Here is a 26,302-nt window from a genome sequence, read left to right on the forward strand (position 1 = left end):
CATTTATCATAGCCTGTGTTCTGGATTAATGATGGAAGAGTTTCACAGAAGGACTGGATTCAGCTGAGAATTTACATGACAATTTAATACAGTTATTCTTGATGTCTGATCAATTGCTTGCTCTTTTAGGAAAGGAAATAATAGCTAATCAGCTCAAATATAAAGAGCAGTATAATATGCGCAAGAAAAAGTTACGGGATTTCTAAAATAAATTTCTATGCTATGTCCTGTCATTGATTGCTATTTTATATTGTCTAAGAGATTTTCACCCTGCTCTTATCACCAAAAAAAAAAAAAAAGAAAGAAAATTAATCTTCTACAGACTTTAATAATAAAAGATATTTGAAACTTGACTGGATAATAATGAATAATCAAATCTAATTGCCCTTGCTTTGAGCAAGGGTTGAACTGCATAGCCTCCAGAGGTTCCTTCCAACCTAAATTTCCCTATGATTCTATAGTTAACCCCCCAAAATATTTTGTGCCCTATCTGCATAATGGTTTTGTGGAAAACACTGTTGTGAGAAGAGAATATTTACAGATCTAGGCAACAAGTGTAGCATTGTGGAATGGAGTAATTGGGGTGAGAACAGGAAAGAGAGAATTAAAGTTGGTTGTAATCTCTACTCTCTTTGGGTAATAAGGATAATCCTTCTCCTGGCAGAACATATTATTTTTTTTTCTTTATGTAGTCTTGTTGATTGTTTGGGTAATTCCTGATAATTTTGCAAACATTGCGGCCTAAAAATGCATGTCCTACTGTTACCACCTTCATTACTGTAATCAAGGCTTTGTAACTACTGCTAATGTATATAATGTGTGATGCAGCTTTGAACTGGAAGACAGTTAGCTATGAGTAGTGTGTTAGCCAAAGCCAATTAAATCCTGCTTAAAAGAAAAATGCATTAGATCAAGCTGGCTGTCATACAAAAGTAGCTATGTGATGTCTGGGTGGGTCAAAGTGAATGCATAGGTGGCTTACATCTGCCAGCAAAGTGTCATATAGATACAGCTAGAGAGTTGGAAATCTGTCAAACAAGTTGGGGAGGGAAGGAGTCCCTCAGGTTTTACTGAATGGCTGAATGAATTTGAAGTTTTTCATTCAAAGCAGTCTTCACGTGCCTTGCCTTTGGAAAATGAACTGTTGAAACTTAATCATTTTCGAGCAATAGTTGATGAGAAAAGCATGCCTTTAGTTTATCTTAAGTTTTGACATATTAGACTGCTCTATGTTACATTTGCAAAACATACTGTTCGTAAATCTTGTCTGGAAGTGACTTTTTGAAACTGTAGTTAGATTTGTTGTAACCAAAACAATAAAATTATATTGGACATAATTTCCAAACATATGATCAGATGTAGTGTTTGGATCATAGGAAATTTTATGTTTTTATTCAGTTTTGGATTGTTCTGAGTGAAGAGAGAGATTGATGAAAAAGGAGTTAAAAGAAGGAAGTTTGTTTGTTTGTGAAGAACAGTTTGTGAGTCTCAAATTGTGACACCCAAAAAAGTGTTCACCACACTGAGTGGACTCTTCTTTGTTGTTGCTGTATTATGTGCATGAATACTCAGAGGTAGATGTCAGGGCATCCAATCCTGTAAGAATACCAAATAGTCTAATGATCAGATAAAGAAAATTTATAGATCATATTTTTTAAAATAATCTCTTTGCATATAAAGTGTGAATCCACAGATTAATGTATTTATTTGAAAGCAATAGCAGCAGATTGAGAGTAGGAGGACAACAGAATCAGAGGCCGAAAAATGTGGACAGCTGATGAGAACAGTAGGAGTCGGAAAGAGGAATAAAAGTAATTTCAGAATAAAAGGGAAGTGGTAGAATGGACAGATGGAATACTGAAGTTTTCAGGTTTGATTGCTGGCATTCCCCTGAGAGACTATGCAGGTTCAGATAGGTCATCCTATTTGCGATCTGTATTTCCACATCTTTAAGAGGTGACAACATCTTTCCACTTCATAAAAGCGCTGTAAGTGCAACATTTGGAAAATTTTAAGTGCCACACACATACAAAATAACATGAGAAAAAACAGATGCTGCAGTTTTTAAAGGTGTTGAGATGGATTCCTAATTTTCTTTCTCTGTTTAGAAGCTTAGCAAGTGTACATATAAAAACTCTGAGGGCATAATGTGTTTTGTGTCCCTCACCAACCACCACCTGGGTTTGAAAGTCAGTGGGAGACTGGAGTATCTCTTCATATCGTGCACAGCAAAGGTTCCCGGCTCCTGTCAACCTTGCATACACTTGAAAACCTTCTCTCTGACTTGCCTTATGTTCCTGTAATGTAGGTACCAGATTCTTGGCTTGAGAAATGTGACATGTGAAAGCAAGACTAAGTAATGATTTATTCATACTCTTACGCTTGTAATGAAAATAGTTGCTCTAATAGCCTTCTGTAAATGGTGTTGGAGTGCGCTGTTTTCATTTTTCAGTGTAAAAAGACAAAATGACTGTTTTTACTTAGTTGCTTATTATGCATTGAGCTTCTCTGGTTTTCCTTTCTGATATGCATTAGAAACTTTTCTGCTTTGAACAACAGTAATGCAGTTTTGTCATTTTACTCTTCGTAATTTTTTTTCAGATATTAATAATGTTGTATGTTTAAAAAGAAATACATGAATATGAGAAATGGTTAGTGATTTCAAGCTCCACTAATTCCCTTATTTAAAACACAGTAATAAATTTTATGAAAAATAAACACTGAAAAATCCCAAGTAAACAGATTCTTAAATGAAAAAACTCCAAATGATCAGAATATATATCAAGTATAGCACAAGATAGCTGATGATTTCTTTCTGTGGACCAAGTAAAAGTCAGACACACAGCTGTCAGTTCTTCAGAATATGATTCCAAGAGAGGACCATCAATATTTTATAGCAGAATTGGCTTAAAAACCTTTAACCTTTGTGGCTGAATCTACAGAGGGAAAAAAAAACGACGTTATTTCCCAGGTGCTGTACTAGATGGGGACTAGACTAAGCAGTTAAAAAATGGAAAGTTGGGATGCTTAGAATAGTGTATGCAATTACAGGTGTTGAACACCCAACTTTTCTACACAGGCAGTAGTGAAGAGTCAGTTTCTTAGTTTCCAACAACTGTTGTTTCATTTCCAACAGCTTATTCAAGCCATATATAGAAACAGTTGAAGAGAGAACTACACATAAGAAATATTCTTCGCAAATGCAGGCTACACGTAGACATTTCTTGGCAGAATTACATTACATCGTTAGGCCCAAGAGTCGTCTAAACTCTGAATGCCGCTGCCTGAACATTTTTATAATAGCAGAACTGCTGTTGCCATAGGAAAGAGATTGCTGCTTCTCCTGGGCATGTGATGGCCTCCTAGTAGATGACCTGCTTCCAACATCCGCCACCTACCTGCTGACAGCAACAGCACCCACATTACTCTACTGGGAGGATGTTAGAAGGTGAAATTTAGTAGTGACTGCTGCAAGAGGAAGAGCAGGGGGCTTGTGATGTTAGCAGAAGGAGGGAAGTAGTTCTTGCTACTGCAAAGAAGAGGAGGGGCCTGTCTGGGAGGGAGGGAGGAAGAAAGATAGCACCTACACCCTAGTTGATATTGTAGACCTATGGATGGAAATACATGAAAAGTCCAAAAAAAAAAAAAATCCTACCTAGGTGTAAGAAAAAGGTGGCACATAAAGATGATCATATGCCTTGCCACCCTTCATCCAAAATATGCCTTCTTTCTGGACTTCCTCTCTTTCTCACTGCTATCCATCCCCCTAGATCCAGTTACCTTTCTCATATCAGTATTTTTTAGTTAGACCTCAGGAGTGAAAGCATTATTGTGAAAATGTTCTTTCACTAGATGATAGACCTATAAGTATGCATAGAAAGTGTGCATAGAAATATATTCACAGCTAACCTCATGTGCTCTTTGATATATGTGTTATAACTGTTATATGTGATATAGCTGATATAGCTGATATATGTGATATAGCTGTTTCATAATGCATATAAAGCTCCTGTATCAGTGCTCTAATGTAAGACAAGATATTTGCATAAAGCAGCGGACTCCCAGTAACACAGGGAAGAACAGACAGAGCGTCAAGACATAGAATCATAGAATCATAGAATGGTTAGGGTTGGAAGGGACCTCTAGAGATCATCTAGAACAACACCCCTGCGCACGCAGGGTCACCTAGAGCACATGGCACAGGGTGGCATCCAAGCGCGTTTTGAAGATCTCCAGAGAAGGAGACTCCACAACCTCTCTGGGCAGCCTGTTCCAGTGCCCCGTCACCCTCACTGTTAAGAAATTTTTCCTTAAGTTCCTGTGGAACTTTTGGTGCTTCAGTTTCCGGCCATTTCCTCTAGTTCTGTCAGTGGCCACCACTGAAAAGAGGCCAGCACCATCCTCCTCACTGCCTCCCTTGAGGTACTTATATACACTGATCAGATCCCCTCTCAGCCTTCTCTTCTCCAGGCTGAACAGGCCCAGCTCCCTCAGCCTCTCCTCATAGGGCAGATGTTCCAGGCCCCTGATCATCCTTGTGGCCCTGCGCTGGACTCTCTCCAGCAGCTCCACATCCCTCTTGTACTGTGGAGCCCAGAACTGGACACAATACTCCAGATGAGGCCTCACCAGGGCTGAGTAGAGGGGCAGGATCACCTCCCTCGACCTGCTGGAGACGCTCTTCTTAATGCACCCCAGGATCCCTTTGGCCTTCTTGGCCACAAGAGCACACTGCTGCCTCATGGTCAACTTATCATCCACCATGACGCCCAGGTCTTTCTCTGCAGAGCTGCTCTCCAGAAGGTCAGTCCCCAGCCTGTACTGGTGTCTAGGGTTATTCCTCCCCAGGTGCAGAACCTTGCACTTGGCCTTGTTGAATTTCATGAGGTTTTTCACCGCCCAGTTGTCCAGTCTGTCCAGGTCCCTCTGGATGGCAGCGCAGCCCTCTGGGGTATCGGCTACTCCTCCCAGTTTGGTATCATCAGCAAACTTGCTGAGGGAGCACTCTGTGCCTTCATCCAGGTCATTGATGAATAAATTGAACAGGACTGGACCAAAGACTGACCCCTGGGGGACCCCCTAGCTACAGGCCTCCAACTAGGCTCTGCACCGCTGATCACCACCCTCTGAGCTCTGCCATCCAGCCAGTTCCTAATCCACCTCACTGTCCACTCATCTATCCCACACTTCCGGAGCTTGCCCAGGAGGATGTTGTGAGGGACGGTGTCAAAAGCCTTGGTGAAGTCGAGATAGACGACATCCACCACTCTCCCCTCGTCTATCCAGCCGGTCATTTCGTCATAGAAGGCTATCAGGTTAGTCAAGCAAGATTTCCCCTTGGTGAATCCATGCTGACTACTCTTGAGCACCTTCTTGTCCTCCATGTGCTTGGAGACAACGGCCAGCATGAGCCGTTCCATCACTTTTCTGGGGACGGAGGTGAGGCTCACTGGCCTGTAGTTGCCTGGGTCCTCCTTCTTGCCTTTTTTGAAGACTGGCGTGACATTGGCCTTCTTCCAGTCTTCCGGCACCTCCCCCGTTCTCCAGGATCTTTCAAAGATGATGGAGAGCGGCTTAGCTATGGCATCTGCCAGCTCACGCAGCACTCTGGGGTGCATCCCATCAGGCCCATGGATTTGTGGGTATCGAGTTTCCTTAGGTGCTCTCTGACCCAATCTTCCTCTACCCAGGGCAGGTCTTCCCCCCCCGGGCTTCTTCTCTTGTCCCTAGGGCCTGGGGCTCTAAAGGGCTGCCCTTGGTAAACACCGAAGCAAAGAAGGCATTGAGCAACTCTGCTTTTCTTGTGTTATTTGTAACCAGGGTGCCCATCCCGTCCACCAGCGGACCCACGTTTTCCCTGATTTTCCTTTTGCTGTTAATGTATTTAAAGAAATATCACATATATCAAAGAGCACATGAGGTTAGCTGTGAATAACATAACCATGGGCCAAGCACACGGTTTGGTTTACCTAAGCATAGGGTTTTTCTGTGCCTCCGCTGTAGAAAAGACATTTTGGGTTGTTTGGAAGTTTCTTAACACACTGCCTCTCAGCTGCAATTCAGTGTATTTGCTCTGAAGAAGGAAATTAGGCTCCTTTCACTTTCATAAAAATAAATGAGTAATTTTAAATAGAGTAATAGGAAAATGTAGATTTTCCTTTTACCAAGAAAAATATTTGCAACCTGAGCCATTATAAGCATTATATAGATTAACTGAGGATATTTCAGGGTGGTTTTTGACAGCTACCTAAAGAAGAATCAAAGGGAAACAGGGTATTTCTGCTTTTACAAGGTACAGATATGTGAACTCTGTGTTTTCAAATGTTAAATTCAAATCACACTGAGGTTGTCTGAAATATATACCTAAGTATACATTGAATGAAATAATGGTTGTTATGTAGCATATAAGAAATAATCATTATCATATTAAATTCTTGATGCAGCATAATGAACTTGTCAGTTGCGTATCAGTATTTTAACAACTATTCCCAATTAGAAAACTTTCAGAAAAAGGGGAACTAGCATTATTTTCAAAAGTATAGAAAATAAATATGCTAGTGGGTTGTGTGATAAAGCTGTTAGCATTAAGGCCATGGTTTCTCATCTAGCATCCTGGTAGTCAGTCCTTGACAAATAGTTGGGTATTCTCTGCGCTCACAAGAGAAAAGGAAATGTTTGTTGTTTTTTTTTTCCGTTCTTAGTGGAGGAGAACTAAAAACAATTAGTACCAATTAATATTCTATTTGGGAGTTTCAGTAGAAAAGCCAGAAACAGATAGACATAGATGTAAGTCTATTTTTGTTTGGCTGAATGAAGCCTCCTAGTTGAAAAATCATTGTGAGGCTGCTCTGGGGAAGCTTGCACAGCTGATAGAGCTTCTCACCTCCTCTTACATCTTCTCCATCTCTGCATAGGGAGTTGCAGCTGCCAGGGTGAGACACGTCAGCAGCTCCATGCTGTCACAATACTTCACAAATCTTCTTTTGACCTAGACTAGAGGGGTTCTAATCTGGCTCAAAACAACAATTTAGTTAGATGTGTCGGAGTAGCCTATTGACTATTGCTATGAGTCCCTCTCTTGTTTCTTGAAAATTCATCTTGCTTTTTGTACCGTGAGTGCAATTTCTAGTCCAAAGAAATTAGAGATCTCTATATTTCCTTAATTAAGCATGTATCTAAACTGTATAGAAATGACCAGGTGGGCATAGATTACAGATCCAGAAATGGAAACCATGATTCCAACTTTAAAGAAGGCACTTAGCAGACCAATACACTCCAGTTTTGGTTTCAAAAAGGCAAAAAGGAGAGCAGTGATCTGTGGGAAAATCAAGTGGTCTTAGTGCATAGATATTAAGTATATGATACTTAGTATTTTGTCAGGAAAAAAAGTCTAAAACAAAATTTCTCAATGTTTGCTTAGAATAATAAATGTTATAATATTCTATACCATGTAAGATTCGTAAAGAAGATTTTTGAGTAACATATTGTGATTATAATGAGAATTTTGAGAGTGTTATTTTCTCCAGTTTCCAGGTAAACAGATGTGTTCTGAAATGAATTAGAAAAATAAATTGGCTTAAAATAGATTCTGTGACACAATGATAAATCTTTTCCTGAAATAATATCTAGATTCTTGCTGGTAGTGGGATTATCCAGGGACTCTTTTGCAATGAAAGAAATAACTTTGGGAATAGACACTGTCAGTAATTATGGTGTCAGTGCAAAGTTCCTCTGTGCAAACATCGTAAAAAGGATGTAGCTTAAATTGGAAGTTGACCAATCTTCAAATAAGCCCAATTTCTATCATAAAGAGAATGTGTAGGCAAAAAATGTTACATACAAAGGAAAATAATGTCGCAAAAGAAAAATAGAGCGAGAACATGGAACATCTTTTATAGCCTTAGTGTTTTCAGAGGTCTATTCTGCCTGTACTGCAGCTGGCAACTGGCAATACATTGAGAGCGTTTAGCACAGAAGCGCTGCAGCATTTAGCACATAGATTTCTGCCTCCTTTGACTACTTTGCAACAAGATTTAAAAAAAAGACAATAATCGTATTTCTTAATATCAATACTGTATGAGTACACATTTACAGTCTCTTGAAAAAAGCTTAGCACTTCCCATCCAGTTATCCAAAATTGTTCACATGAGTAAAAATCATTGAACATCTATCCATAAATTGAGAATTGCTCTGAGCGTGTGAAAGTGGCGACTAATCTACCACAGTCTCAATAGCCCTAAAACTTATATAGTTTAATAGATCACAAGGAGACTTCTCTGGAACATCGATGAATTACTAGCTGGAAATTTCAAAGGTAGCAGTGGGCATTAGAAACCTGTAGATGAAAAAATGACAAAATATAAAAAATATCTTTTGCAAAGTTTTTTTTCCCCCACAAGTAACTACCTAGAACCTGATCATCCACAGTGTGATATCCACTGATATTCACAGTTGATCATGTTAAAGATAAAAATAATTTTATATCAGTATGAAAAATTCTTGACTGGCAGAGAGTCAAATTAATTCTTGCTTATGTCAGGCTTATTAAAAACCCTTTTTCCCCCTCAGGTCAAGAGCATTGCATTCATTGCTTAAGCTACCCTAGTCTGTCACAGAGCAAAAATGAGTCGGTCATTTTCTGAGTTTCTGACGTGCATGAGTCCAATAAAAAGGAAAAGGAAACGTTTTGAAATTAGAAGAGACATAATATGTAAATGTGCACTGCATAAATGGCTCAGATTGACCTGTCAGTTCTCATGCAGCTTCAGAGTGGAGACTTTAATTATTTTGCTGCAGACATCTGAAATTGTAAAAAGAATTTTGAAGGACTGTATACTGAGTCAGACTGAAAAGCTTTAACCCATTTCCTATTGAAAGGGAATATTCTAGAAAGGAAAAAAAAAAAAAGAAAAATAAAATCTTCCTTAAAGTATCATCTATAGATCTATCCTATATAGGGGACCCCAATCATAGCTTGCATTAGAAACTGTTGGTGCCTCTGCATTGTAAACCAACTGAGGGATGTTTTCTGGCAGACAGGTAATGATTTTCCAGCCTGCTCCTGCCCTCCGCTGTGTCAGGACCTGGCTGCGTAGCTGGTTCCATTGCTTACGTTCATTTGGTAGTTCAGACTTGTGCTAGTATGAATATAAAGCACTACCATTGTTTACATTTACCAGTTTTTGAAGAGCTACTACTTATTGTAAATGGCACTTCAGAAGTTGGATCTGCTATTTTGCCTGGTTTTCTTCCTCACCCTTTCTTCCACCATTCTATATGTCCATAACGAAGCAAACTCAAAATAAATTATCTGCAACATAATTTGACCTAAACAGGATCAAAATGCTGCTTCCAGCTTTCTTGTTTTCTGTTTTTCACATAAAACCCAGTGAGCTGTTGCTGCATTTGTTGTTCCAAAGTCAGTTATGGTAGTGATCCATCTTTGCCCTACTCACTGATGCATTGGCCAGTGTTTTCATATGTTCACTCCAGTGCAGCTATACTGGAGCATTTACTGAGCCATTAGTGACAAGAAAAAGAACCAAGACAGCAAAAGTCAGAGAATACACTCCAAAACCCAAGTACAAAAGCATTACTGATCTGCCCTGATTGTTTTCTTAGCTTCATGACTTGATAAATTATGCCTGCATTAAAGCTCAGGGGCGATCTGTATTAGAGAGAAAAACAAACTGCATTTGTGCTGGTACTTGCAAGGGACTTTTGAACTCTGTTGTACAAATTGTTTGTACACTGCATCACGGGCCTTTAAAGATCTTACATACTAGCAGTGTGGGAGGCATCAGTAGTGAGGCCAGGGGTCCATCTCTTCTCCAAAATACCTACCGAAAATAGGACAAGAGGAAATGGCTTCAAGTTGCGCCAAGGGAGTTTCAGGTTAAATATTAGGAAAAATTGCTACATCGAAAGAGTAGTCAAGCATTGGAAAAGGCTGCCTGAGGAAGTGGTGGAGTCACCATCCCTGGCAGTGTTCAAGAAACATATTGATAAGGCACTTTCGGACTGGCTTAGCAGGCATGGTGTTGAAGGGCTTAGGTGAGACTCGATGATTTTGAAGGTCTTTTCCAACCATAATCATTCTGTGTTTCTTCAGCCTCCACACCTCACAAAACAATACCTGAATACCTTCCAACTATTGCAGCAAGCCCTGTTTGCTTTGCTGCTCTGGTGTTGGTGAGAATAATAAAAACACAACTAATTCTAACTAGTTTAGAAATGATGGGGAAATGATTTCCTCATACTCAAAAACTAGTGTTCAAAGCAATTTTCCAACAAAATTTAAGCTGAGTGCTAGTGAAATAGGTTGCTAGGTTTTTTTGTTCAGTGATACAGAATAGTGTCTAAATGGGAACAAATTTCAACAGCCCTGTTCTGTAATTACAGGACTAAACTGACCAGAGAGGGCTAGAGAGAGGATTACTGACTTTAGGCAAGGAGTCATTTCTATTGCAAAAGCCTAGCAGAAAAAAACAAAAAAGGAGAGGTGGTGGTAGAATAATCTTTAAAGAAGATAGCTGTCTCTCCCACTTTAACCCCAATATAGACACTTACTATCATCTCCCTAGGTTGGATAATTGAAACTATGGCTAGCTCTCCATTTTATTACAGATTTTTTTTATTATTTTTTTCTCCAGCCTTTCTGTTTGAAGGTCCTTTATAGTCTTTTGTTTGTCCATATGTCTTTTCAAAGATATGTCTTTTCAAAGAAATGTCTTTTTATATATCTTTTCAAAGAAGGCAGATGCATTTCCAGAGTTTGGAAAGAACAATCTAATAGCTTTTTCTTTGTTGTTATTAATACCCCAAAGCTGCATGCATATTAAATTTGCCAGTGTAATAGGTTGTAGCATTTTCGTCTTCAAAGGTTCTTTGTCCGAACTGTGGAATCAGTTCACTTTGATTTCTTAAAGATTGATGTAGAAAGATTCCGGATAGATGTTGGTATGTTTGTGTTTAAAGAATTCTGTGTATTTTTCAGGTAAAGGTAAAATGTCAGAGTTTATTAAGCATTCTGGTAACTTGGTCTGCAACATAGCTAAAGTTTTTCATATTAAAGGAATCTTTGTTTTATTGGTAACAGGGTTGAAATTTTGTTTGTTTGAGTTTTCTTTTAGGAAAAGAGACAATTTATAATAAAATCACATGGAAGATTGTAATTCTCAGACTTTTCTGATAAATAACACAAGAATTTCTAATATTAAAGATAATCATGAAAGCTTACTGGTTTTGCATGTGTTATAAATTTTTTGGGGGGAAAGTATTTTTTTATTTGTGCTTTTTTTGAGATTTTCACTGTTTCTTCCTTTTCCTCTTCCTGTTTTCTTCCCCTCATCCTTCCTCCTTTCTACTGTTACTCTCTCTCATAATTCAATTCCCATTTGTGAAGAAAAGGTCATGGGTCAATGACTTAATCATATTTAATAAACTCACTAAGCTTCTTCAGCAGTATACTTCACTATCCCTCTAGAAATGTTATTTTTGTGAGGGAAATTATATTTTTGCTCATGAAAGAATGTGCAACTGTCCTAATTTAAATGCTGCATAAGAAATACTGCTCTTTGCTCCCAAGACATGTAGAAAACAAGATAATGACAAAGGTATTCTTGCCATTTGAAGGCATGCCATGACACAATGGCAAAAAGACACTGGTTCATCTTTGAACATTTTGCAGGATTTTTAGAAGCTTGTCTGTTCTGACACAGGGGATCTTTTATTTGCCTGTCACTAAGTTGAACTGTGATCTAGAAAGGCCTTTCCTGGCAATAAGGAGTGAGGAAAGGGTAGGAACTGGTTTGCTCCCGCTTGCTGCGAGCGGCCTAAATTTTGTGTGTCGCTGCCTCCATGCATGCCTGAGGGGATAGACATCCAAGAGAAGTTTTAATAATAGGCAAACCTAAATAGGAAAAGAAAAAAGGAAAAAGGAGGATGGAATTAAGCTTGTGTGTTTCCAAAAAAAAAAAAAAAAAAAAGTTGGAAGCAGTTAAGGTCTTCAGTTAAGCTGTTAAAAAGCTATGCAATCTTAGGACTAATACTACTTCCCTCGTGTGGTGATTGACTTTAAAATGTGGATCAGAAAGACGTTTTTGAGGAAAACAATATTGTCTCCAGTGAAAATGCCAGAGCGTGACCTCTATCCTAAAAAAAGTACATATAAAAACAAATATGCCTAGTAGCTTAGCTTTTAAAGAAAATATTCCAATACCTCTACTCCAATGAGGTGAAGCAAAAATAAGAACAGGAAATATTAACATTTTAATAGTTATTAATAAATACATTTGACAGAATACAAATGTGCTTCAAAAGAAAAATGATAAATTTTGAGAAAACAGGTGTATGTAATTATATCAGCATGTAAGATCTAAAAGCTGGAATAAGAAATTTCGGTAATAACGATCAGGATTTACATTGTGCTTATTACTGTTTGGATATTGGTTCCATGAACCAATAGCTATCGTCCTAACCTATTTTTCACAATTAAACTTAATAGTTCTTGGGTAGAATTATATGTGTAGAATAAATAACTAAGAGTTATGGGAAACTTATACAGAATTTTACCACAGAAATAAATAGTTCAACAAATAGCTCAACATTGAATTGAGACAATTTACTTGCATAATTCTTAGCTACAAATATAGAGGGGAAAGAAGCTTCTCTAAAGTTTTCAAATATAATATACAGTAATTTAAAGATGTCCATGTACTGAAAATCTGATATCCTTTTTTATGCTTTCAAGACATAGAACCTGAGAGTGATATTCATTTTAACAGAACTTAGTTAAAATGAAATATTATTAATAAATAAGCAGAATAAATGGATACTTAATGTCTTGAATGACATATGATCAGGTGCTGGTGTATGAAAATCTACTGCTAATATTATAGTGAACTAAGTATATCCAGTCTCTCCCAAGTCCATTGCCCATCTCAGTAATACTGATTTAACAGTTATATCTGCTTTCTTTTAGCAGCCTTGACAGGAATTGTCATGAACCTATTTCTTGTGAATGGGATATCTAGGCAATTAATCTGTTAAGTTTTTTCTTTTTTTTAATGTGAATTTTTGCAAACAGGAAAAAATATATTTTAACTAACAAAATGCAAATTGTGAGATAGGTTTGTGATGAGAATTCAGTTACTCTATAGCTTTATTAATGAGTTGCATTTAGTATTCTTAAATCTGAAAGATTACTTCTTTTAAATGTAAATTTAACTTACAGCTGTTTGTGTAATAGTTGAAAGCTGACAGACCTTCAGTACCAATATTATTTGATTTCAGGACAGTCATGTTTGTTACAAAATTGGATAGCTAATGGAGGAATGTATGCTCTACTCAGTCCATCCCTTCTTCTGGACTGCCCTTAGTAAATGTTGAGTACCTGATATCCTGTTTATTCTTGATACGATCCTTTCGGCGTGGCAGCTTGTTTTTCCTAAGGCAAAAGTTTACTAGTGGGCACTGGCAGTGCAGAAGACAGACCACCTAGAGAGTAAAGTCATTATTTTTACTATGTTTCATTCTGAACTGACAAAACAATAATAGAAATTGTGAACTGTTGATAGCAACAGTGGTCTTATGGGCTAGTCTATAGCTGGGAGTTTCATATTATGCTGTACTTTCTGACTCCTGCCTCTGTTAATGATTAACAAATTAATGACATGCATAATAATGTAAAAAGCTGCATTTAAATCATCGCTAGCATAGTGATACATTTAAAGGTTTTTGCTTATTTATTTATTTATTTTGCTTTCCTGTTGATTCCATTTTCTACCATGCGGATATAATTTCAGCTCTTTAAAACTGTAAGGCCAATTTTTGATTATAAAAATCATACCAATAGTCTGATTGGTCTTATCGTAAATAAAACCCAATTTTCCCATCTAGATGTGCAGTTTGGGGTGATAATAAATGTACCTTTTCTCTCCTCTTCACCCTCCATCCTGCCCTCCCCAGCCAAAAAATAGTTTGGAAGTTATGTCCTAGAAGTGAAATAATTTATATACTATGCAAAAGGTTACAGTCCTGTCACTCTAAAATTTCCCTCTGCCCTTGTACAATTTTGTTCTTTTATTTATTGCAGATGGGGAACTCAAGGGGATTTCACTACTACTCACCCTCGTCCTGTCGTCAAAGTAAAACTCTTTACAGAAAGCACTGGTGTTCTGGCGCTTGAAGATAAAGAACTAGGAAGGGTGAGTATTATGTGTAGAAAATGTGTATATTGATATAATATGCTGTGAAATGGCATATGGCATTCACTACAGCACTAGCTCTACTGCAGAATATCCCTCTCTGGAGATCTGGAGATCTGGAAAAATTTCTTAACAGTGAGGGTGACAGAGCACTGGAACAGGCTGCCCAGAGAGGTTGTGGCGTCTCCTTCTCAGGAGCTCCTCAAAACCCGCTTGGACGCAGTCCTGTGCCACGTGCTCTAGGTGACCCTGCGTGTGCAGGGGGGTTGGACTAGATGATCTCTAGAGGTCCCTTCCAACCTTAAGCATTCTGTGATTTTCGAAGTCCGCCTGGATGGGACCCTGTGCCACGTGCCCTAGGTGTCCCTGCTGGAGCAGATTGGACTCATATTTTAAAATTCAAGTCTCTATTCATTGATATTTCCCATTCAAGTGTGGACAGCTTATGAAGAACAGCAGGGCTCTTCCCCTCTTTGTGTCCTCCAGCTGCAGGCGGATATGCAACAGATTGTCCCACATTTTAGGTTACTTTTTTAAGTCAGGACTTACCCTGCACTGTGCGTTTTCTTGCCGCTCATGTTCTTCTGAGAGACCTCAAAAGTCATTTGGTTGTGGTCTGCCAAGGCAGAGCTGGTATCTGTGTGGGGAAGAGCTCACAGGAATAGGGAGGGAGTTGGGCAGGGACCATGGAAGATGTGGTCAAGGAGCTTCAGGGGCACCTCTGTCATGGAGGTGAGTAGGCTGCATTCAGTAGTATCTGGATGCAGAACAATGAAAAAAGGTGAGGGAGTGATCCTGAAAAAGTTGTCTTAATAACATGGTGCTGTTAAAATCCAGAGAGGTTAAGAAGAAGAATCGCATGTGTTAACACAATCTGTTGCTCTGTAGCACAAAACTATCAAATTTTACGTACAGCCTTTGGTCTGCTTTATTACACTGTAGCTTATCTGAGCATCTAGGACAAAAGGTGAGAAAGGCTTTAAAAGATTTTTAGGGAATTGAAATATTTCAGTGTAAAATATTAAACTTAGCTTTCGCTGTAACTGTATTCAGTGGTCTCAGATGTTTATTTTGTGTTTTTTTCCCTGCCTCTTCTCCTTTCCAACTCTAGGTCTTTTGTATTTCCAACTCCAGATCTTATCTGTACTTAGCACCTTTTCCTTTCATGGCATTCAGGATGCCTTTGTGACAGGTGTTGCACCTTGTGAAGAAACGGACTCAGTCTGGGGTGCAGAGTGAGACAACTTTATTTCCAAACCGACTTCTTTTTATACTTTCTTAACACAAGTGTTGCAAAGCGCACAACCAATCAGCATCTGGCCACCTGCGCGGTTGTCTGGCTTTGTTTCTTTTCTTCTGGCAAGACACGTCGCACACGAGGCAGGGGGAGGTGTTCCTCAGTCCTCGTCTTTCTCGGCTCTGTCCCCCATCTGCTGCAAAGACTGACACCCTTGTGGTTAACTATCTGCTAACAAGGTACTATTGTCTTTGAACAAGCCTCCACATCTCACCCTTCTTTATTTGTTTTTGTTTGAACAGCCATGACTTAATTAAATGGCCAATCTATCCTTAAACACATAACAAGAAACAAAGCAGGCATGCTAACAATAAACAAAATATACCAAATATCAACAGGCTGTCCTACTAGACAGGTTACAAACGGATTTACTGGACTAGATAATCTTCTGTGGAAATCCCTAAGGAGGGACGGATCCAATTAATAGTTCCCAAAAGTTTTTGAAGATCATTCAAAGTCGTTATGTCTGTCTTTAGGGTCAATGATTGTGGTCGAATTTGATGATCAGAAATTCTCCATCCTAAATATCGCCAAGGCGGACTTTCCTGTACTTTATCTTCTGCAATTTTTAATCCTGCAGCTGATGCTGCTCGCGTAATCTGATGCAGAGCCTCTTCTGCTGTTTCCTTTTGCTCTGCAGCAATCAATATATCGTCCATATCTTCCCATTGGCACAGTACAGGGTGGTATCGGAGTCCATACCATTATCTTAATTTCTCCTATGAAATCTGCGTTGATAACTGCAGGTAACACAAACAGCCCTTGTCTCGTTGTTGAAAATCGCCCTATTAACAGTGCTGCCCTTCCTCGCCCCAGGGGGCTGTGGACACCAGTTGGAATTAGCACAACTGATGTATCAGTAATTAGCACTTCTATTGTGGTGGCCAGGTCCACCCCGGCGCTGCCGCCTGTGCTGGCGCACAAGCGGCGGCTGCTTCCCGGTGAGGCCGCTCTGAGGGGTGATTTGCTGTCATGGCGCGACCCCCCGCCGCGCTCCGCTTGAAGTTTCCCGAAGGGGCTAGCGGTCGACCTTCCTTATCAAATTTTGATCGACACTGATTAGCATAGTGTTGTCCTTTGTGGCAGCGCGGACATAGTCCAGGCGCTCCTTTGTTTGCTTGTGTTTTCGGACAGTATTTACGAATATGCCCAAATTGGCCACAAGCAAAACATGGCCTTTTCATAGACATTGTTGCAAATGTTTCGGCCATCAGTGAATATTCATACTGTTTGGTACCGACATTAATACATGCTTTTAGCATGTCATCAATAGTAGGATCCTTTAGTGGCCGCAAAACTCTCTGGCAATCAGGGTTAGCATTCTCAACTGCTAGTTGCTTAAAAATGTAGCTTCGTGCTTGTTCATTATCAATTTGTTTCTCCAGAGCCTCATTAAGCCGATCCAAAAACTTCATATATGGCTCATTCGCATCTTGTCTTATGCTAACAAAAGGTTGTCTTTGTTTACCACTCTCCGGAACGGCCTTAAGGGCCCGGAGAGCAAGTGCCTTAACTTGTTGCAGGCCCTCAGGGGGGATTTCTGCTTGTGCTGTTGTAGCACTGTGATCGCCCTCCCCCATTAGCACGTCCACAGTAACATTATACGACAAACCTTCCCAACGCGGATTCTGGTCTGGTGCACAGATAACGGGAAAGGCTTTCAGCACGCCCACATCCCCTGCTTGTTTTGCTCCTTGCTTTACTGAGGCCCATTTATCGTGAGGATCCGGGGGGTATAGGTCTGGCTCCTTTCCAGGGTCAATAGGACCCGGACCAAAAGGATCATCGTCCTGGTCATCAGGTGGCAGTACCGCAAAGGCTTTTGCAGCACGTTTTCTTTTCTGATTCTCATCAGGACACGATTGAGGTAAAGGAGGCGCGGAGGGGATGGCAGGGGCCCCGATCCCGTCATTTATGTTCGACTGCAACCCACTATGAGATTTCAATATTTCGAATACAACTCGCCATTGGGGCAACAGGTTAGCAGCAGCCTTATCACCGCGCGTGGCACTATCCCACAGTCGGACCCCAATTTGGTCCCATCTTTCCAGATTAAAAACATTCTTACTATTCACCGAAGGATCGTCTTTAGAAGCCCACGCAAGAACCTTTTGCAGCTCTTCTTCACCTAATTGTTTTCTTTGCGGTTTCAAGTTTTTAGGAGAAGCTTCTAAATCGTCCTTTTGTTCCTTCATTAGGTATGAACCCATAGTTCCCAGCCGCTTACCTCTTTCCTTTCAAGAGGCTTTTAGTGTGCACACAAAGTAAGCTTCCTTTCAGCTTGATCCTTACGCTTCCTTTCAGCGTGATTCCCGGGAGTTCAGCTGGGCGGTGCAACCGGAGAGACAGCTAGTCTTCGTGCCCCACGTTGGGCGCCATTTGTTGCACCTTGTGAAGAAACGGACTCAGTCTGGGGTGCAGAGTGAGACAACTTTATTTCCAAACCGACTTCTTTTTATACTTTCTTAACACAAGTGTTGCAAAGCGCACAACCAATCAGCATCTGGCCACCTGCGCGGTTGTCTGGCTTTGTTTCTTTTCTTCTGGCAAGACACGTCGCACACGAGGCAGGGGGAGGTGTTCCTCAGTCCTCGTCTTTCTCGGCTCTGTCCCCCATCTGCTGCAAAGACTGACACCCTTGTGGTTAACTATCTGCTAACAAGGTACTATTGTCTTTGAACAAGCCTCCACAACAGGAGGTAGTTCTCATTATGTAACTTCCCTGACATTGCTCTCCAAAAAAAAAAGACACAACCAGACTTTGTTCTGTCTTCTACACAACCTGGAGAATTTTTAAACAATCTCAATTTTCTACTGAAGCCCCCCCCCAAAAAAAAGAAAAACGAAAAAAAGGAGAGGTGTGCTTCAGGAAGGGAAGGGGTAGTATTTGGGTTAGAGATCTGCAGAATGGGAGCTTCATGGGTGACGAGCTGTCTTTGTACAGACTTCAGCATACAGTGACTCACGGAATTTAAGTGCTAGAAATTGAAGCAGAGTACAGCTGTAAAGCTAAGCTTGTTCTAATGAGAAAATTAGTGCTCACAACTTCATTTAATGACATATTTTTGAATTGCCCATCACAATTCCTGTGTGGCTCAGACCACTTCAGTGATAACGTGCATTCATACAAAAGGTAGCACTGATAGAAATGTTAGTGTTTGTGTGCGCAGCAGCTGAGGACGCGTGAGAAGATGCATTCAGAGCTTGCAGGGAATACTTCTGAAAACCTGAAACCTGGTGGTTTCTGGAATTCCCATGTCAGTGGGAGTGCAGTTTGTCTCTCTCCATCCCAGCAGAGATCTTGTGTTCTCCCTGAGCCCACTTTTCCTTGTTCAGTACTTTGTGTATGAAGATGTTCAAACCTAGTAATTCAAAGTGACAACCATTGTGCTTGCTTAACACATGTGAATACAATGTGAGAACAGCAGGTGGTGTTTGCTTAGTGATACTTTTTGAATATAGGAATAACTCAGTCTTCTTGCACCGATTATTCAATTAAAAGAAAACTATTGTCTTCCAACCTGCTTGTCACAATCATCAGCAGCCAACAGTAATTAGATTTCTGTTTTTTTTTTTTTTTTTCCCCATTGGTGCTCTTATTCTGAATTTGATTTAAAGACATTATAAAATAGCTTACTGTCTTGCTATCCACACTTGCCTGACAGTCTAGTTTCTGAATGCTGACAGCATCAGGCATATCGTTTATATTCTGCATGGTATTCAACGAGCTTCTGAGAGGAGACGATTTCATACTGTGAATATGTTAATTTAAAGCCTGCCATCAGGGGAAGTGTGTTTCTCCATCACATTTGGAAATGATTGAGGTTTTACAAGTCTGGGTTTTTCCATCTTTTTTTAAGTTCAGAAAACGATAACGGTTTGCTTTTTTTTCCTTCCCTCCTCCTCTCTCTCTCTCTTATCCCCTGAGCAGTCTGCCTGTGAGCACCATATTATGTCTGGCTTAGTGTTATTGTTTCCAAACTAAGAGGGGTTTTCTCAGTATCTCCTCTGAGAGTGTCTTTTTTTAGAATTTCTGAGCATATTTTTCACTCAGGCTTGTTCTCCCTTAGATATGGGAAAGAGGCTATTTGGGAAGCACTTAGACAATGCTTACAGAGTGCTAAAATCAATTGAAGAAAATGTTCAGGTGGCAGCATCAGCAGATGCCCATTGATTGCATAAATTACAAAGTATTCCTAGTTCTTTCTTGGGATTTGGGGATTTTTAACCACCTTTTTTGAAAATGTTGTATTGAAGTTTCAGCTATAATACAATCAGAGCTGGAAAGCAACAGATTGCCCAGTAGGTGCCCATGGAGGCTGGGTGCTCCCTTTGTGAGCACCCTCCAGGATGCTCTCCAGGACACTTACCATTTTTTTTTTCTTTTTTTTTTTTTTTTCCTTTTTCAGCCTCTCCTTCCAATCCTATTCCCTTGTTTTAGCTTGTTTCCATTTGCTGTGGGGACAGTGAGTCAAGACTTAGAAGTCCAAAGGCCTCAGATGCAGAGCTATGGTAACCTGCTCTTGGGGCATTTGGGGAAGGAGCTGGCGTAACTCTAAATAGCTCCAATCTTCCAAATTATGCGAGAAGGGTCATAGTAGAAGAGCAAAAATAAGTGTCACCTAGGCCTAAGTGGCCAGAATTACTCAAACGTTAAAGGCTTCCTACTTTGTAATCAGGCATCGACTTCCTACTCCAAATCAGCTTCAGTAATTTTTAGTCTATAATTTTAAGATCAGTGAAACAGAATGTATTTGACTAGGAAATTTCCCCGTGATCTTCACTTAGGCAATGACTAGCAGATCATGTCAGTATTGCTCCATTTGGCAACTGGTTGTGCCAAGTAGTAATGGCTGTTTATTTCATAACATAAAATTTGCCTGTTGTCTCCATTTGCATGGGCCTCATTTATCTTTTTGAATCACTACATTTTTAAGTGTGAAAGGATAAAGCTTGTATAGGTATCCTATAGGAATAGAATGAATTATTAGTCTTGTTGCTTGATAAAAGCTCCTGGAAAATACAAATGAGGCGATATTTGGTCTTACATGTAGGGCACACACTGCTATTCATAGGTTTAAATACTCGTAATTTTAGGCAGAAAAAGTGTCTTTTCTAGAGCATGGGAGTTGAAGAATTTGGTTTCTCCAGTTCATCCTGGTGCTCCTTACATAACGCTTAGTATATTTTTTATTCTAAGCAGAGCTGGCAATGCTGCTTATGATTAAGGCCATCTGATGTAAGATTCATTTTTCATTTGCTTGTAACTTGGCCAGACCTTAGCTGTTCAGGCTGGAATTCTTCATTCTAGGCCTGGAAAAAGATAAAAAGGAAATACGCTGCTTCATCAGTGATGAAGTGTAATCGTTTTTAGCATGTTTTGTGCTTTGGAACAGCACGTAAAGCCTGGGAACTTCCTCTGTTCCTTAAAAGCACCTGACATTCCTCCTGGGGACTGTGTTGTTTGAAGGAAGGACAAGAAGACACTTTGTCAGTGGGTGGAGTTGCCTGTAGGTGGACAGACAGCAAGGAAATAAAGGATGTAGGTGACACGGATCAGAGTTACCATCCTGAGCTCAACTTTGAACCTCAGCTGGTGGCTTCCTGTGTGGACTGGGCCGGGATCCCCCTCCCCTAATGGAACAAGTCCCCAAGGCAGCTGGGGCCGCCCCCATGGGCATTGGGCACTGCCCACACTGATGGCACGTGGTCGGGCAGAACGGATTTTCATCAACATTCTAAAAATTTGTAACATTATTCATAATCCTATATGAATTATAAAGTGATTAAATGCAAGGAATGACCAATAATTCTGTCTATATAATCTTGCATTTTAAAAGATTTAAAAGAACTCAAAGATTGCTATATTCATAGTGATTTATCATGTTTTAAGTGATGGCTTTTACACAAAATGAAAATGGTCTTGTTTCTTGGGAAGGAGGGAATAAGCTTGGTTATAAGTAAGTTAGCTATTCATTTATTAAAACAAAAAATAATCATATGATTTATGAAAGCCGATTTATATTGTGTTCTACTATCTCTTTAAAAGGAACTTAACCTGTTCAGTAGTTCTGACAGGTTCTTTCTCACCCTGGAGTTAATAAACCTGCACACTGGAAAAGTGGGAGTGCATCATGTTTCTGTTCTTCACTAGAGCTCCTGGTATTGGCACATGATTTTTTCTGCCAAACACTGAGGCGAGAAGCTGAAGATGTTCCACTTGTGTCATCTTTCCCTTGATTAGATCCAAATGACACTGTTGCAGTACTTTTAGCTAAATACTATCCTTTACATTTATGCTTGCTTGGAGATTCTTCTTCAGGTCCTTGGTTTAACTTTCCCAGTAACACAGAGGTGAATACCTAATATGTACATGAAATTAATTAATGTAGCATATTTATCATTTGCAGCCTAGATTGAGGCAAGAATATTGTCCATAATAAGAATTAAGGGGAATTATATTTCAGCAACATTTAACAGACGAACTTGTGACTGTGGGAAGGATTTTTTAAAGAGTCATGCTCTTAATTGTGCTAGCTGCAAAGGAAAAAGCTTTTTGGATGGGGGATAAATTAAAATTTTAAAACTAATAGTAATCAAAAAAGTGTATTTTTTAATAAATGTAGTTGCTAATTCTTAAGTGATTTAGGTAATTTGACTAACAGCTATTGAAAGGTTTTAAAAAATAAATACTTTAAATTTAGTATTTTTTGTCATATGTCACTGTAGATGTAACGACATGATTGTTTTACCTACAACATGTGAACTGTGCATAGTATCATACTTGTATTATATTTCATTTGCAGCAAAGATGTTTTGAAATTAATCATTGATTTCTGTGACTTTCACTATAGTTGTTTTTTATTAATACTATAGATTGAATAATGACGTTATTAAGAAAGAAGATACTTCGGTTTTACTCACTTGGATAATGTCAGTGCTGGAGGAGCTGTATGTTATACTGTACTATGGGGCATAGTTTCAGTAGCGAGCTTCAGTAGCATATGGAGTATTCTAAAAATACAGGCTCTTGTTTAATTGTACGTGATCATTTTCAGGTGTCAGGTGTGTCCCTCTGAGTGTTCGTTCAGAAGTAAATAATAGAGGAGAACTGGTATTGACTCATAGTATGAAACTCTGCATTTGTAAGCAAACTTCATTTTGAAAACTTCTATGTTACAATAAGATTGTCAGCTGCTTTTTTAGACTAGAGAAAACTTTTCAGCCTTTTCTCAAATTGGAGGAGAAGCAACAAAATCTTACCTGATTAGATTGTGCCATTAAAGACCAGAAGATTTATCTGTATCAGTTGAGTAAAGTTTTTATTTTGAAACTTTCAGGTAGTGTTATATCCAACATCCAATAGCTCAAAGTCTCCTGATCTGCATAAAATGATAGTCCCCAAAAACAGCCAGGACAGTGACTTGAAAATTAAACTGGCAGTGAGAATGGATAAGCCGCCACACATGAAGCACTGTGGGTAAGTATCCATTTTCTGAATGTCTGCATTTTATTATTCTGTCCAGCTGTGCCTATCTTTAACCATATTTAGCTAAGGCAAGATGCTTCAAAAACGATATAAAACTGTACGATAGTGGTAGTTTGTTGTATTATATCTTTGTTTTATTGAGTTTGCAATAGTCAGGAATTCAATTTAATTCAGATGTGATGATGTGTAACGTTAAATGATGAGCTAACCTGAGATGCAAAAGTAAAACTAAAAGTACAGTGTCATTTAGAGAACTGTTTTTGAATGCTAGAATTTATAGCCCTTAGTGAGTGAATGAATAAATAAATAAAGGCAGGAAGAACTTGCTATTTGGGAAATACTGTCATATTTATGTATATAATCAATTACCAACATTTAAAATATATTTATTTAATATGTATAAAAGTTATAATTATTTCAGCTGAAATTTCTGGGGTATCTAGCCCTCATTTTGTTTTAGAAAGCTTAGATATGACTGATCAAGATTTTAACAGTGAGACTTCTTGGCTGGAGACACGTGATTGGTAACTAGCAGCTGTGAGGAAGGGCAGAGGAACTAGGTGGGAAGGGAAACTGGAACTACTGTGTTAGGAGATTGGGACTGAAATTAGAAGGTTTAGAAATGCAAATACCAGAGAAAAGAAAATGGGATAACATGGCAGGAGTATGTAGGAATACAGGGTTGAAACAAGCTGGAAGGGATGGAGAGGACGAAGAAAGGAAAGTGTCAGTCTGTACCACAGCATAATGCTCTCCAGGTGTGATGCCCCAGGCACTGATTCGCAGGCACCAACCACCTCTGGACTGGTAGTTGTGACACATCCCTGTCCAGATCTGATCCAACATTTGGTTGGTGTTGTGGAGAGCTTTCCCACTTGTAGTGGCTGATAATATGTTATTCATTCCCTGTGCTTTGATAGACTGGAATTTGATTTGATTCAGAGGTGCCTGACAGTCACAATTAAAATCAGTGGAAATTTGGCTATAAAAGTACAGCTTTTTGTATAGATACCCTAAAAGTTAGATCTTAATATCTTAAACCTTACAATTTTGTTACTTCAGTTCTTCCCAGACAAAGTGACAATAATACCACCTGCCAGTCTCATAGAGATGTGAAGGTGAGTCTTGGGAAGCAACCCAAGGGGAGCAGTCACTGTTACGACACGCACCCGGTGGGTTATACTCTGCCCATCAGTGTCATTTCCCAGGCTCTGCAGCCGGCTGGTAAAGCTAAATGAGGTAGAAAAGCAGATAACTTGATTCTGTCTGTAAGGCAGAGTTTGCATAGTATGCAGTGAAACAGATCATTAAAGAAAATAAATTGTTGAAGAGCTGCGAAACAGCGTAGTGCTACTGTCCTGATGTCTGCAAATGGCTGGGAGGTTTTTATTTTATTTAATTTTGTGGTCACAGATTTAAGCACAGTGTCATAATGTAAATAGAAAGGGGGAAAAATAAAATGATGTGAGTGTCCTTAACTTCTGGAATTTTTTATGTTTGAGTGTTGTATTTTAAAACCCTAATAACACACCTTTAATGTAGTGTCAGGGTGATTATTCCAGTTATTATTCTTCGGTTTATTTTTCAGAAGCATCTCTGACTTTTTATCTCTGTCTCATCTTTGAACTACCTAACTTGTGTTTTTTTCATAGTAGTGAGTTATCAACCAAACATAAAAGATTCAAATCCAGCTCATAGCCAAGGAAGGCAATCTGTTGTTGGATTTGGGTAACAACTTTCATCTGACAATCTGAAAACACATTTCAAGACGAATTACAATTTTACCATGTGGCCAATTGCAGAGAAAGAATTTTTTGTAGACTAATGCTCTGTCATTATATATATATATATATATATATAAGAAGATTTATTTTTGGTCAGAATATTTCATGATCTTCAGGGACAGCAGAACCCACAGACCAAGCGGATTGCAAGTTTATAGTTTTATTGAGTTGTCTGATAGCATAGCCTAGTGGTTACTAAAGGGTATCATTCTATTGCTTTCTTAAATAAATAAATTAAATGGGAATATTGATTTTTTCCTTTTCAAGTAATTGGCTTTAAAGGATTAGCAATCTGTAATGGTCATATCTAAATATAAATAATATCAAAGTAAAATAAAAATCTCTTTTTTCAAGCTTATGCTCTCTAAAATTAAGGCATGTATGGATCTGTGTGAAATGAATTTTCCCTCACATTTCTCTCACATTTGGTTAATATGTTATGGGTGCTTTTTCAGAATATAAAGATCAACATAAATTTGCTAAGCTTTTAAAGTGCTTTCTGTCTTGCACAATTGGAAGTGACTGAATGAAAAGTGTTGAAGTGTTCTTAGGAAAGCATTTATAGTATACCTAAATATAGCCCCTCGGTCCTATATATGTTTGACTGAAATCACACATTTCTCCTCCTTCTGCTGCAGTTTCAGAACTAAAGATCTGTTAAACTAATGCCTTGGATAGGTCTTCCAAGATGCAGAGTTATAGGATAAATCCCCTTTCCCTTTTATGACACTTTCACCCACTGACAAGAGTTCATGAGAGGAGGAAGGTGAGCGTAATTATCTCTGTTTAATAGATGAGTAAAATGAAGCACAGGGAAGGAATAGGGACCGTGCAAGGTCATACACAATTCAGTGTCAGAGCTGACAATAGAGCTAGGGTCCCCTGGCTTCTCAGAGGATGTGACTGTAGTGTGTGGCTGTCACCTGGATGAATGGTTGTCATAGTTCCCAGCAAGCTTGCAAGTCAAGCAAGAGGAGCCTCCCGGACACAGAAGTTCGGCAGAACAATGATGTTGGTAGTTCTTCAGTGCTGCTGATCCATGGCCACCCAGCAAAGGAGGGCAGGAGGAGGGGTAGAATTGGCTTTGTAATATGGAGTCATGTCATTTGAAGGCTGATCTGAAGATGAGGTCTGTTTCCAGTATCATTATTTTCAGAGAAGCGTGCAAGGTGCCTAGAGAGATGAATCTATTTCAGGTCTGAGTTATTCTTACAAAGTTAGGTGTTAAGAATGCAATCACACTTCTCATAGCAAGCACAGTGTGGGCTCTTTCATAGACGCTTTTGTGTGGAATATAGTATATCTGGAAGCAGCTTCAGACTTTTCTATGAGTGGAAATAGGTATTTCAGAGCAATTCTACACAATTTGTTATAGCTAGAGTCTCACCCACACTGAAACGATCAAACAGAAAACAACTTTCAGCCAAGCTAAAATGTCAAGTAAAAGTTTTCTTAGAACCAGTGCTTCAAAGTGCAGAAAAGTATACGTATACAGCATCTTCAAAAAACCTTTCCCATAGCTTTT

General features: G+C 39.2%; 1 protein-coding gene across 3 annotated transcripts in view; it reads left to right on the top strand.

Moving 5' to 3' along the window:
• Window positions 1–26,302, top strand: part of CADPS2 (calcium dependent secretion activator 2) — a 284,907-nt gene that overhangs the window by 123,062 nt on the left and 135,543 nt on the right. For all 3 annotated transcript variants that reach the window (XM_088521873.1, XM_088521874.1, XM_088521875.1), the window contains exons 7-8: window positions 14,096–14,207; window positions 22,845–22,984. In XM_088521873.1, coding sequence (XP_088377999.1) covers window positions 14,096–14,207; window positions 22,845–22,984 — 252 coding nt within the window. The remainder of the gene's footprint in view (window positions 1–14,095; window positions 14,208–22,844; window positions 22,985–26,302) is intronic.

Source organism: Tinamus guttatus, unplaced genomic scaffold (assembly GCF_059628265.1).
Source record: "Tinamus guttatus ecotype Peru unplaced genomic scaffold, ASM5962826v1 Tinamus_guttatus_pri_ptg000138l, whole genome shotgun sequence".
Lineage (NCBI taxonomy): Eukaryota > Metazoa > Chordata > Aves > Tinamiformes > Tinamidae > Tinamus > Tinamus guttatus.